This window comes from Scyliorhinus canicula, chromosome 13 (genome assembly GCF_902713615.1).
Source record: "Scyliorhinus canicula chromosome 13, sScyCan1.1, whole genome shotgun sequence".
NCBI lineage: Eukaryota > Metazoa > Chordata > Chondrichthyes > Carcharhiniformes > Scyliorhinidae > Scyliorhinus > Scyliorhinus canicula.
The window spans coordinates 12347424-12364903 of NC_052158.1; the positions used below are offsets into that span (position 1 = coordinate 12347424).

General features: G+C 41.5%; 1 protein-coding gene across 1 annotated transcript; it reads left to right on the forward strand.

The window, feature by feature from the left end:
* Positions 1-833: 833 nt before the first annotated feature.
* LOC119975450 (zinc-binding protein A33-like) lies at positions 834-11223 on the forward strand. The gene is made up of 6 exons (XM_038815119.1): positions 834-1351; positions 1446-1541; positions 1635-1868; positions 5323-5369; positions 5456-5571; positions 6593-11223. The coding sequence occupies exons 1-6, from the start codon at positions 944-946 to the stop codon at positions 7141-7143; spliced, it is 1452 nt and encodes a 483-aa protein (XP_038671047.1). The 5' UTR covers positions 834-943; the 3' UTR covers positions 7144-11223.
* Positions 11224-17480: the final 6257 nt, after the last annotated feature.

Consider the following 17480-nt stretch of genomic DNA (forward strand, 5'->3'; position numbering starts at 1 on the left):
ACTGTAACTGACGGATTCACTGTGCAGAGTGGGTTATCTGAAATCTCACTGTAACTGGCAGGTTCACTGTGTAGAGTGGCTTATCTGAAATTTCACTGTAACTGACGGATTCACTGTGCAGAGTGGGTTATCTGAAATCTCACTGTAACTGACGAATTCACTGTGCAGAGTGGGTTATCTGAAATCTCACTGTAACTGACGGATTCTGTGCAGGAGTGGATTACCTGAAATCTCACTGTAACTGACGGTTATTTCTGTAGAGAGGGTTGTCTGTAATCCCACTGTAACTGACGGGTTCATTCTGTAGAGTGGGTTATCTGAAATCCCACTGTAACTGACGGGTTCCTGTCTATAATGGGTTATCTGAAATCTCACTGTAACTGGCCGGTCCACTTTGAGAGTGGTTTATCTGAAATTTCACTGGAACTGACGGATTCACTGCGCAGAGTGGGTTAAGTGAAATATCACTGTAACTGACGGTTCTTTCTGTAGTGTGGGTTATCTGAAATTTCACTGTAATTGACGAGTTCCTGTCTATAATGGGTTATCTGAAACCTCACTGTAACTGGCGGTTTCTTTGTGTGGAGTGGATTATCGGAATTCTTCCTGTAACTGACGGGTTCCCCGAATATAGTGGGCTATATGATATTTTGCTGCTTGTTACATAAGATTATGTATGTTTGTTAAATCTTTCCAAATGAGGATTCAAACCTATTTGAAGTTTCTTGGGGTTCCCGCTTTCCGCCCCTCCACCACCCCCCTTTCGGTCGTTCACCCCATCTGCCAGAAGACCGATTCCTCACTGCCAGTCCCACGCCCACCTCCTAATTCCCCATTGTGCGGCGCACATGGTGCTGTTTTGTGCAGCAGCTGAAACAGGCCCGTCGAGCTCACAAACAGCGAAACTGAAACCGATTGCAATTGGGAAATCTTCACTGCGGACATGGCTTCCAGAAAGACGGAGAATTGGGCCGATGAATTAAATTGCCCCGTTTGCCTTGATTTTTTTACTGATCCGGTAATATTGGAGTGTGGGCACAACTTCTGCCGCTCCTGTATCACAGGGTACTGGAACCAGATCAGAACATACACCTGCCCGGAATGTCGATCGAGAATGCAGGATAGGACTCTCAGGGCAAACAGGGCCTTAACAAACCTGGTCGAGAAAGCCCGAAATTTGAAGCTATGCTCGAAAGAGAAAGCAAGTAAACTTCACTGTGAGAAACATGGGGAAGAACTGAAGCTGTTTTGCGAAACCGACAAGAAATTGATCTGTTACATTTGTAGAGATTCGCGGGAACACAAATCTCACAACTTCCTCCCGATTGACGAGGCTGTCGAGACGTACAGGGTAAAATGGGGAAGTTTCACTTCAGGCCATTTTTCTTAATTCACTACTTTCTTGTTCGAAGTTTTGATTCATTGAGTTTGTCTCCCAATTCCAGGATCAGCTGAAGCCATTTTTAGAATCGGCCACACGGAGAAAAGGCTCGGTTCAGAACACCGGATGTCGGCAGAAGCAACTGATATCTGAATTTAAAGTAAGGACTCCCTGTGCTGAATTTCTGGGATCTCGGGTAGTTTTGTTCCCTTTATCGCGGGACATTAATTATATTTCACATTTCATTTGGTAGGAACAGTCGAGCAGTCTGCAGACCCACATCACATCCGAGTTCAGTAAAATGCACCAGATTCTCACTGAGAAAGAGCAGCGTTTACTCAGAGATCTCAGGGGAGAAGAGGAGAGAATTTTGAAAATTATGGAGAAAAATCTCCGTGGAATCCACCAGGAGTTAGTTCGGGTTGAACGAGAGCTAGCAAAGTTACAGAGACAGTTGGAGGAGCAAGACACCATCCTATTTCTGAAGGTAAGGGGTCATTTAATTTAAAGTAACCTTAAGTTAATATAATTGTCAACAGTCACTGTACAAGGTCAGAGATATTTAGTGAAGACCACACCCGTACTCTCCATAGCTCTGCAAATTAATTTCCTTCAAAATTATGTATCCAGTTGCATTTTGGAAGTTACTGTTGAGCCTTTTTTACATTTAGAATTTTTATTTCGGTTAATCTTCAATGCCTCATGATTAATTTCGTATTTGATATTTAGTTTCCATATTTTTACATTTAATACAAATTTGAAGCCTTTTGTTGTTACTATCCCCTGCTTACTTTGTTATTTCCATCTTACCCAATATATGTATCCATTTGTTTAGATGTTTTTAGAAATCCAGTGGTCTTGATAATTAGGAAGTACATTTTATTTGCTTTCCAATCAGTTAGTATATAGTAACCTATATATATATATAGTATGTATACTATACTATACTACATGCTATATATAGTAACCTATATATAGACCTAGTATATACTTAACTTTTTTGATTCCTCGCTTTTCGTGATATATATTCATAATATAGACCTTGGTGTGCAGAGTACAATTTCAATGTTGGCGGATGATACAAAACTTGGAAGCATTGTGGACTGTGAGGGGGATAGTGTGGAACCTGAAAGGGATTTAGACAAGTCGATGGATTAGGCAGAACAGTGACAGTTGATGTTCAATGCAGAGAAATATGAATAAATTCATTTTGCCAAGAAGCACATGGAGAGACGGGGCGAGATTCACTAGCCTCCCCTTGGCATGTTTCTCAGTGGCGGGGGGCAACCCCCCCCCCCCCCCCCCCAACCCGGCTGGCGGCAGGATATTCTGGTCCAGCCCCTCTCAATGGGATTTTCCCGTTTCCTGCAGCGCAGAGGTACAGTCGGACGGAACAGAAGATCCTGCCGACGTGAACTGCCGGAAGATCACACTAATAATAAAATAAATAGTACAATTCTAAACGAGGTGCAGAAGTCGAGGGACCTGGGTTTATATGTGCAGAAACCATTGAAGGTGGCAGGACAGGTTGAGCAAGCAGTTAATAAAGTGTACAGTATCCTGGGGCATAGAGTACAAGAGCAGGGAAGTCATGTTGAATTTGTATGAGCCACTAGTTCAGCTTCAGCTCAAGTATTGCACCCAGTTCTGTGTGCTGCACTTTAAGAAGGATGTGAAGGCATTAGAGAGTGCACAAAAGATTCACAAGAATGGTTCCAGGGTCGAGGAGCTTCAGTTATAATTGGAAAAGTTAGGACTGTTTTCCTCAGAGAATAAAAGCAAATTACTGCAGATGCTGGAATCTGAAACGAAAGGGAAAATGCTGGAAAATCTCAGCAAGTCTGGCAGCATCTGTAGGGAGAGAAAAGAGCTAACGTTTCGAGTCTGATGACTCTTTGTCAAAGCTTTTGACAAAGAGTTATCAGACTCGAAACGTTAGCTCTTTTCTCTCCCTACAGATGCTGCCAGACTTGCTGAGATTTTCCAGCATTTTCCCTTTCCTCAGAGAGAAGATGGCTGAAAAGAGATTTGATAGAAGTATTTAATGATTTGTTGAGGTCAAATTTATTTGATGGAGCTATTCAATGATTTGATAGAGTTATTCAAAATCATGAGTGGTCTGGAGAGAGTAGATAGGGAGAAATTGTTCCCAATTATGAAAGGATTAAGTACAAGACAACATGCTTTTAAAGTAATTGGTAAAAGAACCAAAAGTGATTCATGGAGAAACTTTAAAATAGGGAGTGGTTAAATTTTGGAATGCACTGCCTGAGAGTGTGGTGGAGGCAAGTTCAATTGGCAGGTTCAAAAGACTGTTATCTGAAAATGAAGAATGTGCAGAGTTAGGGGGACAAGGTAGGGGAATGTTACTCGTACTGGTACTTCCATATTCGGAGAGCTGATACGCACACAATGGGCTAAATGGTCTCCTCCTGCACAGTATCAATTCTGTGATTCTGTGAAATCCCACTATAGGAGCTCATGGAACTTAAATTCAATTAGTAAATCTGGAACAAATGATAGTTTCAATGATGGTGATCATAACAACTGTTGTTGATTACAAAAACCCATCTGGTTCACTAATGTCCCTTAGGGAATGAAGTCTACCATGGTTACCTGACTTGGCGTACATATGATTCCATAACCACATCAATTTAGTTCACTGTTAACTGCCCTCTGAAATGGTCCAGCAAGCCACTCAGTTGGAGGAACCAGGGATGTGCAACAAATGTTGGCCTTGCCAGAAATGCCTGCATCCCATGAAAGCATAAAAAAATACATTTAGCTTTTTGAAGATAGTTAGTTCTCAATTATAACTAACTACTATTTATACAATAGAATATATAGAACTTCATTGCTGTGTTAATGTAAGCCTCTTGTGACTCTGAAGATCATTTTTTAGATGAAATAGAAAAATCTTAGCTGTCATGAGCTCCTCCGCTTCACCTGTCATACCTGAAAATGTATCTTTCACTTTATTCTCAGTGCTCTGCACAGGCGACTCCTATGGTTTTCAGCATTTTTGTAATACTTCCCAATGCTGTTTACACACCCAATCCTCTTCTATATTCAGAGGGTGTCTGTAAAAATGTATCTTGCTTCCAGCTAGTGTGCCACATTAGGAGTTCAGCTGATTAAGATATCTTAAATTGGTTGTTAGTGCAGATATTAGTGCACTCAGGATTGTTCAGTAATTGTTGGCAAATCGCGGAATCACATCGAAAAGTAGACTTTTGCAAGCGTGGCTGGTGGAGTATGGTCTGTACCCTGCCTATTACAAACAATGATATGGAGATGCTGGTGTTGGACTGGGGTGAGCACAGTAAGAAGTCTTACAACAGCAGGTTAAAATCCAACAGGTTTGTTTCAAATCACTAGTTTTCGGGGGTGTGCTGCTTCACCTGAGGAAGGAGCAGCGCTCCATAAGCTAGTAATCTGAAACAAACCTGTTGGACTTTAACCTGGTGTTGTAAGACTTCTTACTATTACAAACAAATAAGAGAACTTGCTGTTTAGTTCGATCAGCCAATGGCTGAGACATATTCCTACACACTTGGCATTGTACTGGTGCTGAAATTTATACATGATATTACTCAATTGTTTGCTCTGATCACTACCTAAGCATTGGAGTGCTGGTCACTCCTCCTACCCCTCATATCAAACTGAGCTGGGAACTGAAATCCTGGAGTAACAGATGTGTGTCAGTTCCGAGAGCCCGTTAGCCCATCACCCATTAAACAAGAGGGAGAAATGAAGCCAGATAAAACTTTTAACTTTTGAGAATATCAGTCTCCACTACTCTTACCATGTCACCTCTTTGTTTTGCTAATTTGTGCTGCGTTATCCTTGTCTAATTTGTGTAGTCATTTGACAGAGACAAGTAAATGACATATTGGCTGTGTCACCATCTTCTGATTATCCTCTCCCATATCATTCCTCAGACCCATGATTCTCTTCTACTTCAAGAGGAGGTTTCCAAAGACAAAAGGTATGTATTCACTGTGTTCATACTTAAGTCAACTTAGTAATCAGCCACAAAGTGATGAAATTTTATCGAAGGCTTTATCTTCACAGGATTAATGCTCATGGTGTTGCACAGTCGGTGGTACCAGCTTCTGTGTTACTGGGAATATTCAAAGGCCCTCTACAGTACACTGTGTGGAAAGAAATGATAGCAAACATTTGTCCAGGTAAAGATCATCCTGTTTTCCTATTTAAAACTCTGCAAAGCTCTCAGCATGAGAATAGAGCAAATTTGTGACAGAAATTTGTGATACAGAAAACTCAAATGGAGAGGGTCAATGAGGGTAGTGTGTCTGATGTGCTGTATGTAGACCTTCCTGCAACCTCTTCCCTTTGACCCTTTGGTTCCGGAGCAGAGGGTCTCTCAGTCTGGAGCTACTGTAGCCACTCTGCCACAGCCTGCTATCAGATGGCAACTTGTACCTTGAGCCAATAGATAATTAAATATCCTAAGGTTGGTCACAGGAGCTTAATAATGCAATATTTGACACCAAGGCACATGAGTTCATAAGATATAGGAGCAGAATTAGGCCAATTAGCCCGTCAAGTCTGCTCCATTATTGGATCATGGCTGATGTCATCCTGGCCTTAACGCCACTGTCCTGCCCGTTTTCCATAACCCTTCAAGTCATTACCAATTAAAAATCTAATTCCTCCTTAAATTTACTCTGACCCAGCATCCACCACACTCTGGGGTAGCAAATTCCACAGATTCACAACACTTTGGGAGAAGTACTTTCTCCTCAACTCTGTTTTAAATTTGCTACCTCTTATCAAAATACTCTCGTCCTCGAATGCATAAGGCAATTTTACGGGAGATGTTTGAAGATTAGTCAAAAAGGTAGTTTTTAAAAATGTCTTAAAGGTGGAAAAATACGTAGAGAGGTTTAAGAAGGCAATTCCAAGGCTTCAGTTTGAATTTCAGTTTGAAGTTGAGGGCATAATAACCAATGGTTGGATCATTAAAATCACAGATCCTCAAGAAGCCAGAATTAGAAAAACACATACTTTGGAGATTCATGAGGCTGGAGGAGAGTACACAGACTGAGAGCAGGAATGTCTTGAACAAATTTGAAAGATAGGAATTTCAAAATAAAGGAAATATTACAGAGGCTGGGAGATAAGAGTTTTAATAAAGAGCAAAACAAGAACGGAATCACTGACTATGTTATTTTAACTTTTCCCCAGTTCCAGCTTCTCTAATCCTAGATCCTAACACAGCGAATCCCCAACTCTTCCTGTCTGAGGACTGGACCAGTGTGAGACTTGGAGACAAAAGGCAGACACTCCCTGACACATCGCAGAGGTTTGATTCTTGGGCCTATGTACTGGGATCGGAGGGATTCACATCAGGGAGACATTACTGGGAGGTGGAGGTGGGCAACAAGACTGAGTGGGGTCTGGGAGTGACCCGAGAGTCGGCCAAGAGGAAAGGGGAAATAGACCCAAAACCTGAGACCGGATACTGGACAATGGGGCTCGGAAATGGAAGTGAATATTTTGCTAGTACATCCCCCTCATGGACCACCTTCACCCTGAGTGTAAAACCCCAGAAGATTGGAGTTTACCTGGACTATGAGGGTGGACAGGTGTCATTTTACAATGCAGACAATATGTCCCATCTCCACACTTTTACCCATACTTTTACTGAAAGAATCTTTCCTATTTTTGATCCGGGATGGAATTTTGGCAAGAAAAACCCAGGAGCATTGAAAATTCTCCAGATAAAAGGCCAGTAACATTAAAGGGTATAGTTCCATTGTTTTTTACCAAGTGGAGGTATAAAATCACTTCAGTAACTGTTTTGCTTTGTTGCCTTGTACCTATTAAGGAACATTCAGTTTTCATTTCCTTATTTCTTCTGCCTCTATGAAGAGTAATCTTATAAATAAGGGGCTGGAGTCATTAAAAAAAAAATAATAATTTGTTCTTTCACTAGATGTGGGTGTCACTAGCTAGGCTGGCATTTGTTGTCCATCCCTAAACGCCCTTGAGAAAATCATGGTAAGCTACTTTCTTGAAGGGCTGCATATACACCCACATTGCTATTATGAAGGGATTAGGCAGGCCATTTGGTCCTTCATGTCTGCTTTGCCATTCAACAAGATCATGGATGATCTTCTACTTGAACTCCGAATCCTTAATCTATCAACCTCTGTCTTGAATATATTCAATGACTGACAATTACAACTCCCTGGGGTTCGAGAACTCCATACTTCACAACCATTTAATGGCAGCACGGTGGCACATTTGTTAGCACTGCTACCTCACAGCGCTGAGTACCCAGGTTCAATCCTGACCCTGGGTCACTGCCCATGTGGAGTTTGCACATTCTCCCCATGACTGCATGGGTCACACCCCCACAACCCAAAGGTGTGCAGCGTAGGTGGATTGGTCATGCTAAAATTGCCCCTTTAATTGGGCGCATTAGATTTGTACAAAATAAAATCACAACCATTTAATTGAAGAAGGTTTTTCTAATCTCGGTCCTTATTCTGAATCTAAGAGTCAATGTTCAGTTACAGAAACATTTCCTCAGAAATTACCCTGTGTTCTCAGTGGCACAGTGGTTAGCACTGTTGCCTCACAGCTCCAGGATCCTCGGTTCAATCTGGCCTCGGGTGACTGTCTGCATTGGGTTTCCTCCGGGTGCTCCGGTTTCCTCCCATAGTCCAAATATGTGCAGGTTAGGTGGACTGGCCAAAAGGTTAGATGGGTTTACTGCGTTACGGTGATAGGGTGGACAAATAGGCTTAAACTGTTTCCTAGAGCCAGTGCAGACTCTGTGGGCCAAGTGGCCTCCTTCTGCATGTCAATTCTATGAAGTTCCTTAGGTTCTTTTCATCTTTAAAATAGGGCACCTCCCATTCTTCCAGGGAATATAGGCCTGGTCTGCTCAATCTCTTTTGATACGACAATCCCCTCATCCTCTGAGCAGACTTAATTCACTTACCTCTATGGCAAGTAGCTCCTTCTGTACGTAAGGAGTACTCCAGGTGTGGCTTCACCAATGTCTTCTCTAATTGTAATTAGGCACTGTTACTCATACTTCGATATCTCAAAAGCTAACACACAATTTACCTTCCTATTTGCTATTAACATTCCATGATCCATAAAGGGCATCCAGGTCTCTCTGAATACAAACAATTCCCAGCCTATCAAAAATAGGTTTTAAAATGTTTTTTTCCACATAAAGGAAAAACTTCATATTTTGCCACATTGCATGAAATCTGTCATTTTGCCCACCATTCCTCCAGTCTTTGTGTACATCCTCCTCGATGCTTGCTCTCTCCCACCTGACTTTGTATCATTGGCATACCTAGACACATATTTACTCCACACAAGCCATTAATACAGATTATAAATAATTTAGACCCAAGTACCGATCATTATTCTACCCTATTAGTTACAAGCAGTCATCCCACAAATGTTATTCCTACTCTGGGTTTTTCCATTGACTAATCCTTAATCAAATGCAGCCACTATCTGCTATTGTCTCTTTGAAAACCTGAGGGTATAGGCCATCAGGTCAAAGCGATTTGTCCCTATTAATATCATTAATTCGCGTGTAGTATTTTTCTTAACATTTTTTCAAGTCATTCATTCTTTCTAGATGATTATTTCCAAATTGTTTGTTGTGTCTTTTAGCAAGCAAAGTATTTGTCTAATGCCCATGCCTTTTGCTTATGCAAGTTTATGAATCTTTTTCACCTAGTGCTGGATTATACAACATCTAAAATCTGAAACAATTTATTCCTTGGTCTATCTAAAGAATAATCTCAATTTCTAGCTCAATTATATGTTGGTATAAGTGACACACACAGGGCAGCATGGTGGCGCAGTGGTTAGTACTGCTGCCTCACGGCGTTGAGGACCCGGGTCTGATCCTGGGTCACTATCCATGTGGAATTTCCACATTCTCCCAGTGTTTGCGTGGTTTGTATCAATCCTATCTGTTCTCCTTACTATCTTGAAAACCTTATCAAATCATCACTTAACCTTGTAACTTTCAGGGAATACAATATCTCTCATAATTTAAACCTTAGCTTTCAAGTATCATTCTTGCTTAATGTATCCTTCCTAAAGTACGGAGTCCAGAACTGCTCACAATACTCCAGATGTAGACTAACCAGGACTTTATGTAGCTTTTGTGTTCTTTTATTCTAGTGCTCTAGCTATAAAAGCTGGCAATTACTCTTTTGGACTACTTTCTGTAGGGGCTAATGGCAATTTGTTTTTACTTGTTCATGGGATGCAAAATCACTGGTTAGGCCAGCATTTTTTACCCATCCCTTATTGCTATAACTGAGTGATTGCTCGCCCACTTCAGTGGGCAGATAAAAACCAACGACATAGCTGTGGGTCTGGAGTCACATATAGGTCATGGTGTAAGGAAGGCAGATTTTCTTTCCTAAAGGACAGTAAACCTGGTGAGTTTTTATGACCATCAATAATAGTAGTCCAATTAAGGGCAGCACGGTAGCATCGTGATTAGTACAGTTGCTTCACAGCTCCAGGGTCCCAGGTTCAATTCCAGGCTTGGGCCACTGTCTGTGCGGAGTCTGCACGGTCTCCCCGTGTTTGCGTGGGTTTTCTCTGGGTGCTCCGGTTTCCTCCCACAGTCCAAAGATGTGCAGGTTAGGTGGATTGGCTATGCTAAATCGCCCTTAGTGTCCAAAAATGGTTAGGTGGGGTGACGGGGATAGGGTGGAGGTATGGACTTAGGTAGGGTGCTCTTTCCAAGGGCTGGTGCAGACTCGATAGGCCAAATGGCCTCCTTCTGCACTGTAAATTCAATGATTTGATAATTCTAGTTTCATGCTATTACTGATCTCCAGATTTTTTTTTAATGTTTAATTTAAATTCCATCAGGTGCCATGGTAGGAATCGAACCCAGGTACCCAAAGTATAAACCTGAACCTCCAGATTATTAGTCCAGTTACATTACCACTACACCACCTCTTCCGCTCAGTGATCTATATACCTGGACCCTGCAGTCTCTCTCAACATTCACTGTTGTTACTTTTCACCATTTTAGGAAGTACCCTTTCCAGATTCAAAATGGGATGATCTCACATTTATCTGCATTGTAATCAATTTGCCAGTTTTCCCATTCATTTAATCTAATAATCTATTTGTGATTTTATGCTTCCATCACTGCTTACAATGTCGCCTATATTTCTGTCACCAGCAAATTTGGATATCTGGCTTTCTATCGCACCCAAGTCATGAATAAACGAGGTAAACAGTTGAGGCCTTATCAAATGTCTTCTGGAATTTCACACAAAAATATATCCAGAGACATCCCCCCTACCCATTGGTTTAGTACCCTCTTCAAATAATACAATCACTGTCACCAGGCTTTATCTACCTGATACAAATACATACTTGGTCTTAGTTCAACTGAAAATGTTGATGTCGTTTAGTCACCCTCGCCTTACCTATAGACTCTAGACTAATATGGATAGCCAGATACTCCAGTTAACCATCCTGATGGAGAGGAGTGGATACTGCGGGGTTGCTAATGAAAGGATCAACCTTACTGTTCAATTACATAAATGCAAACAATCTGAGTTGAAGTTACATGGTTAATTGACATTAAATCTCTGACACAATGTAAAGTTTCTATTTCCAAGTAAAATCCTATGCAGCTCACAGATTGTGATACATTTTAGCAGCAAGTGCATCCGGGTGTTTAAATGTTGTTGTTTCATGATGGTTTACATCTACTGCGCTTTTTCGGTACGAATGAATGTGTAACCTTATGGCGGTGTCAATGCAGGACATCGGTGATATATCAATAAAAGAATTATTCCAGATTTGTGTCACAGACTATACATTTGTCAGAGTGGTTAATTAATTAATTCAGTTTATTCAATCAGGAATCGTTAGCTCAAAGCAGTTAATCTGGTTTGCCAATACACATTGATTGTTAATGACTGCGGCTCCAGGTCAATATTAACCTTTTCAGTTGCATAATAAGTTTTCAGCCCGTGTCCTTTGAGTTGAGGAGAAAATAGGGTTAAAGATTAACCTATCAGTTCCCGATAAACTTGTCTTTTCAGATATGTGGAGCACTCCTGGTTTTAATTCTATCCAGCTTCATTCCAGAGATCCTCCAGTTTCAGGTTAGGGCGATGCGGTTTTATTCTCCAGCTCTAATTCAGAGATGTTCTTTGAAGTGTGTCATAACTGCACTACTCTCTCACCCAAAAGGGTTAATTTCTAACATCCATGCAATTCTGCCACTTTTCTCCATTTGTGCAATGGATGTGACTGCAATTATCTATTCCTCTGTAATTCATTCTGACAGATATGGGTGTATCTAGCAAGGCCACCTTTTATGATGCCTCTCAAGTTGGCCTCGAGAAGGTGGGGCTAAGCCTCCTTGAACTGCTGATGTGTGGTGGAGTTGCACTCTACAGTGCTGTTAAAGAGAGTTCCAGGGTTGAGAGTTCAGAGACTCTACAATTAATTTGCATTCTGATTCATTCTATTCTGTTTCCTGCAAAGGCCTGATCCATTTCACTAATTTTCCCCACCACACCCATTCCTGCTTTGCTGGTGGTGCACCAGGTCCTATATTTTTCAACACAACAACTGTGCAGGTGGAAGTGTGGCCCGTGTCCCACTTGGCCCTGATCTCTGAAAATTTAGATTCCTGGATCACTGGGACAGTTTCTGCGGAAGATGGGACCCGTACAAGCGGGGCAGTCTACATGCGATCCAGAGCCGGCAGGTTTTCTAGTGCTGTTGGAAGGAGTTTAGACTAATTCAGCAGCGGTAGGAGACACAGACTGCCGAATAGGGATACAGCATAATACAGGAAAACAATCAGGTCAGAGGGAATACAGCGGCGGCAGTAAGCTTCAAGGGAGTACAAGATTGGATGACCTCTACTTTAATGCCAGGGGTATGACAGGTAAACCGGGCAATTTAATGGCAAGGATTGACACATGGAATTATGATATAATAGCCAACATGAAGATGTGGTTGAGGGAGGGGTAGGATTGGCAGCTCGATATCCCAAATTATAGACTCTTCAGCAAGACAGAGGAAGGGGTAAAAAAGGAGGAGCCATTCCATTATTAGTCAGTTACTGCAGTAAGGCGAGATGATATCTTGGCGGGGCATCAAATGAAGCTTTGTGGGTAGAGTTGAGGAATAAAAAAGGGATAGCCACATTGCTAGGTGTTTATTATAAACCCTCAGATAGTCAGCGGGAAATTGAGGAGCAAATATATGCGCCATTTGTGGAGGTGTGCAAAATTAACAATAGGGTAATTAGATTAGGTGATTTCAACTTTACCAATTATTTCCTAATTGGGATAGTCACAGTGTTAAGGGCTTAGATGGACTGGAGTTCTTCAAATGTATAGAGGAGAACATTTTAGGTCAATATGTAGAGGGTCCAACAAGGGTCCAAGCTGGACCTAATTCTGGGGAATTATGCCAGACAGGCGGTTGGGGTGGCATTTTAGTAATTGCAACCACAACTTGGTACAATTTAAGCTTGTTATGGACAAAGAAATAAGCAAGTTGCAAAAAAAGGTTTTGGATTGGAGAAGAGTGGATTTTAGTAAAATAAGGCAGAATCAACCAAGGTAGACTGGGAAATCTACAGAAGAGCAGTGGGGCATTCAAAAAGGAACATGTTCCGTCTAGGTTGATAGGAAGGAGTAACAAGCCAAGAAAACCGTGGATGGCCAGAGATATTCAGGAAACGATGAGAAGGAAAAGGGAGGCCTTTAACAGGTACAAGGGGAACAAATGAGCTGACGCATTAGTAGAGACAGAAAGTGCAGGAACTTAAGAAAACAATTCGGAGAGCAAAGGGGCTTTGTGAAACTGGCTGGTAAAAGTAGGTTAAATCCCAAGGTATTCTATAAGTGTATCAATTGGACGCGGATAACCAGGGAGAGGTGACCAGGTGTGTAGAGAGGGTTGTGCAGTTGATGTTCTTTATATGGATTTCAGCAAAGCCTTTATAAGTTCCCACATGGAAGATTTATGAAGAAAGAAAATACACATGGGATACAGGGGAATTTGACAAGGTGGATTCAAAGTTGGCTTAGTGTTATGGGAATGTCACTTTAAGAAATGTTTGTCTTCTCAAGTGGCTGCAGTGATGTCATTGTCTGGATGGAGCTGGGCTCTAGCGCTGCTTTTTACTTTAGTTTTGAGCTGGAAGTTGTTTTTGGCTCTGAGTTTTCGTTTTGTTTTCAGTTGGAGAGCTGCATTTGAACCAAGTGTATTTTGGCCTCTCTCTCTGTGTGCTAAAGAATGTCTCCAGATCACTTGATGATTTCAAAGTAATACCTGTTTCCGTAAGGAATGCAAAACTAAAAGTGTCTTTGGCTTCTGCATGTTGTTAGGAAAGTTATTAAGGGTTACCTATAGAGTATTGTATCTGTGGGTATTATTTGTGTTGGTAGTTGATAAACTGTTTACTGTGTGTTTATAAATGTTAACTGGATTCCTAGAATAAACATTGTTTTGTTTAAAAATACTTTACATCTCTGTTGTATCACATTTGTAAAGTGGGCCCTTGTGCTCCCCATAACCAAAATCTATTAATTGTTGTGGGTCAGGTGAACTCCATGGTATACTTTGCTGTTCTCTAAACCCTGGCCCATAATATTAGTTGTAGGAAACAGAGGGTGATGACAGATGGCTAGTTTGGTAACTGGAAGCCAGTGTCCAGTGGTGTATCACAGAGATCTGTGCTGGGTCCCCTATTATTTATCATTTATATAAAGACATTGATGACTATGTGGGGGTAGGATCAGTTAAGTTTGCGGATGACACAGATTGGACAGATGGTTAACAGTGAGGTTGATTGTCTTGGTTTGCAAGTATAGATAGGATGGTCAAATGGGCAGATAAGTGGTAGATGGAATTTAACCCTGACAAGTGTGAGGTAATATACTTTGGAAAGAGTAATTTGAAAAGGAAGTATTCAATGAATGGCATGACACTGGGACGTTCTGAGAAACAAAAGGACCTTGATGTGTTTGTCCATAGGCACTGAAGGTGGGAGGGCAGGTTAATAGGGTGGTTAAAAAGGCATACGAGACTCTTTATCAATCGCGGCATAGATTACAAAACCCGGGAGGTCATATTGGAGTGTATAGAATTCTGGTGAGGCCACAGCTCGAGTACAGTGTGCAATTCTGGCAACCACATGCTGATGGATGTAATTGCACTGGAGAGGAAACAGAGGAGACTCACAGGATCTTGCCTGGGATGGAACATTTAAAGTTATGGAGAGAGGTTGGATAGGCTTGGGTTGTTTTCGCTGGAGCAGAGAAGACTAAAGGCCGACCAGATCGAGGTGTACAAGATTATGAGGAGCATGGACAGGGTGGATCGGAGCAGCTATTCCCCTTAGTTTTAAGGGTCAGTCACTAAAGGACACAAGTTCAAGGTGAGGGTCAGGAGATTATGGTAGGAATTTGAGGAAAAACCTTTTTACCCACACTGCCTGGAATGCATTGCCTGGGAGGGTGATGGAGGCGGATTGCCTCATATCCTTAAGAAAATGAGCACCTGGGGCAGCACGGTGGCACAGTGGTTAGCACTGCTCCATCACGGCGCCGAGGTCCCAGGTTTGATCCCAGCCCTGGGTCAGTGTCTGCGTGGAGTTTGTACATTCTCACTGTGTTTCAGTGGGTTTCGCCCCCACAACCCAAAGGTGTGCGGGGTAGGTGGATTGGGCCACACTAAATTGCCCCTTAATTGGCAAAAATTAATTGGGTACTCTAAATTTATATTTTTTTAAATGAGCACTTGGTACAACATAACATTCAAGGTTATGGGCCAAGTGCTTGCAAATGGAATTAGGATTAAGGTGTTTTTCATTTGTCGGTGCAGACTTGATGGGCCGAAGGGTCTCTTCTGCACTGTACATTTCTGTGATTCCAAATCCTTCCTGCAACTACAGGGTTTAGGTTGGTTTTGTCCATTACCACGGATGGCCATGTTAAAAATTCTTGTTGATCCCGATGGCCCCTTTGCAATTTCACAGGCCACCACTGGTCTAGGATTTACCCTCTGCTGATTTTATAATACCAGAGATGGGCCACGTCCTGGTTGAACTATTCCCTGGCAGATCCAGCCAACAAGAAATGGAACAGGTCCAACAGCGAAGCCTTTATACACATTCTCCATATTCACTGGAAAAAAAAATTGAAGTGCGAGCAGAACATCTTAAAGTACAATGCTGACTTAAGAGGACAAATCTTTGTTTCAATAACTTCACAAGGCTTGGGAAGGTAAAGGGAAGAACTGCAATAACCTCAATGATTTCCTTTACTGCCTCATTGTATGTGTCATACGTTAAACACCAAACCCTACCCATATTCACCACTTGTCAATCCTGAAAAGTGTGAGTAAATGTTCTGCTGCATCTTCAGCCTCATTCCATGGATATAAAGCTTTAGCTACCTGGAGAAAGAGGGTATATTTCTCCCTAGAAGAGAGCAGAATAAAATTGTATTTGATGGAGATGTTCAAAATGAGGAAGGATTTTAACAAGGATAAATAAGGATTGTCAAAGACGTACTGGTTAGGTGAATTGGACATTTTTAATTCTCTTCCGTGTACCCAAACAGGTGCCGGAATGTGGTGACTAGGGGCTTTTCACAGTAACTTCATTGCAGTGTTAATGTAAGCCTACTTGTGACAATAAAGATTATGAAAGAAATTATAAATAAATAAATAAATAAATGGAAGATTCAAGAATTGAGTAAAATTGAGATCAAAAATAAAATGGGATAAAAGGGGAACCAATGAGTGCAGCTGTCAGAAGGAGCGGGGGGGGGGGGGGGGGGGGGGTGATATGCGAATTAGCATAGCAGTAGGAAAACAAGTGTTTATCTTAGTGACTCGGGAATGAACAATCATGTATAGAAATAGTGGAGCTAAGAAAATAACTTTCACCTATATGCTAAAAGCCTATGGTGTTATTAAGACAGAATCACGTCAAGGGGGAAAAATTATATCTATAGCAGAGTGACTGAGTACAGGACAGGAAAGCTAGTAAGCAGGTACGACTATAGCCGCGTTAGGTGAATTGAACATTCTAAATTCTCCCTCAGTGCACCCGAACAGGTGCCGGAGTATGACGACTAGGGGCTTTTTAACAGTAACTTCATTGCATTGTTAATGTAAGCCACTTGTGACACCAATAAAGATTATTATTAAGCATGCTCCCCCGAAAACAAGTTGGTGCTGAATGCTGCTATGAAAAAAAAACTGAAAAAGAAACGCTGAGCTGAACTGAAGAAAGGTTTTCCCAAACTGGAAGATAACTTGTGAGTGGTAACTATATGCTGGATTTAGCTCATAGATTATACAATATTGGATGTTGTTTCGGAAAGGAACATCTCTGAGTTCTGGAACGTTGATAGCTGGGAACATGGGTTAACTTCATGAGATACTGTGTGTATAGCCATTATTGTAGTAATTGTACTGTTGTAGTGCATTGTAATCTTTATTGTGTGCTTTAAGTTAATAAATATTCTTTATTAATAGACTAGACTTTTCCTCACTGGTTTGCATATCCTTCCTCATATTATACCAAATTGACAATATACACCACTAAGAATTGGTATTCCAAGTTACCCTTCGGGATATCCTCGTATTTAACATCACTGGGGTTCTAAGAGGAGTAAATGTTACCTGTGGCGGAGGACAGAGATTTAAGGTTCCAGACATTTTACATTCACAAACAGCAGTGATCCAACAGCCAATTGTCAAGGTGCTGGAGTAAAAGGAAGATTGAAGATTTGAGTAAAACGGAGATTAAAAATAAAATTGGAATAAAGAATTGGATAAAAGGGGATCCGATATGAGTGCAGCTGTCAATAGAGTGCTATATGCGAATTAGCAGAGCAGTAGGAAAACAAGAGTTCACCTAAGTGACTAGGGAATGATAGGAACCATCTTAATGCTCCTGCTCTCCATCAGCATGTTTGCCATGATGAGTTCTCTCAAAGAAGTTTCACATTAAATGTGGGTCCGAGACACATTCCCATCATCAAACTCCAACTATAAGAGCAACTTTAAGGGCAGC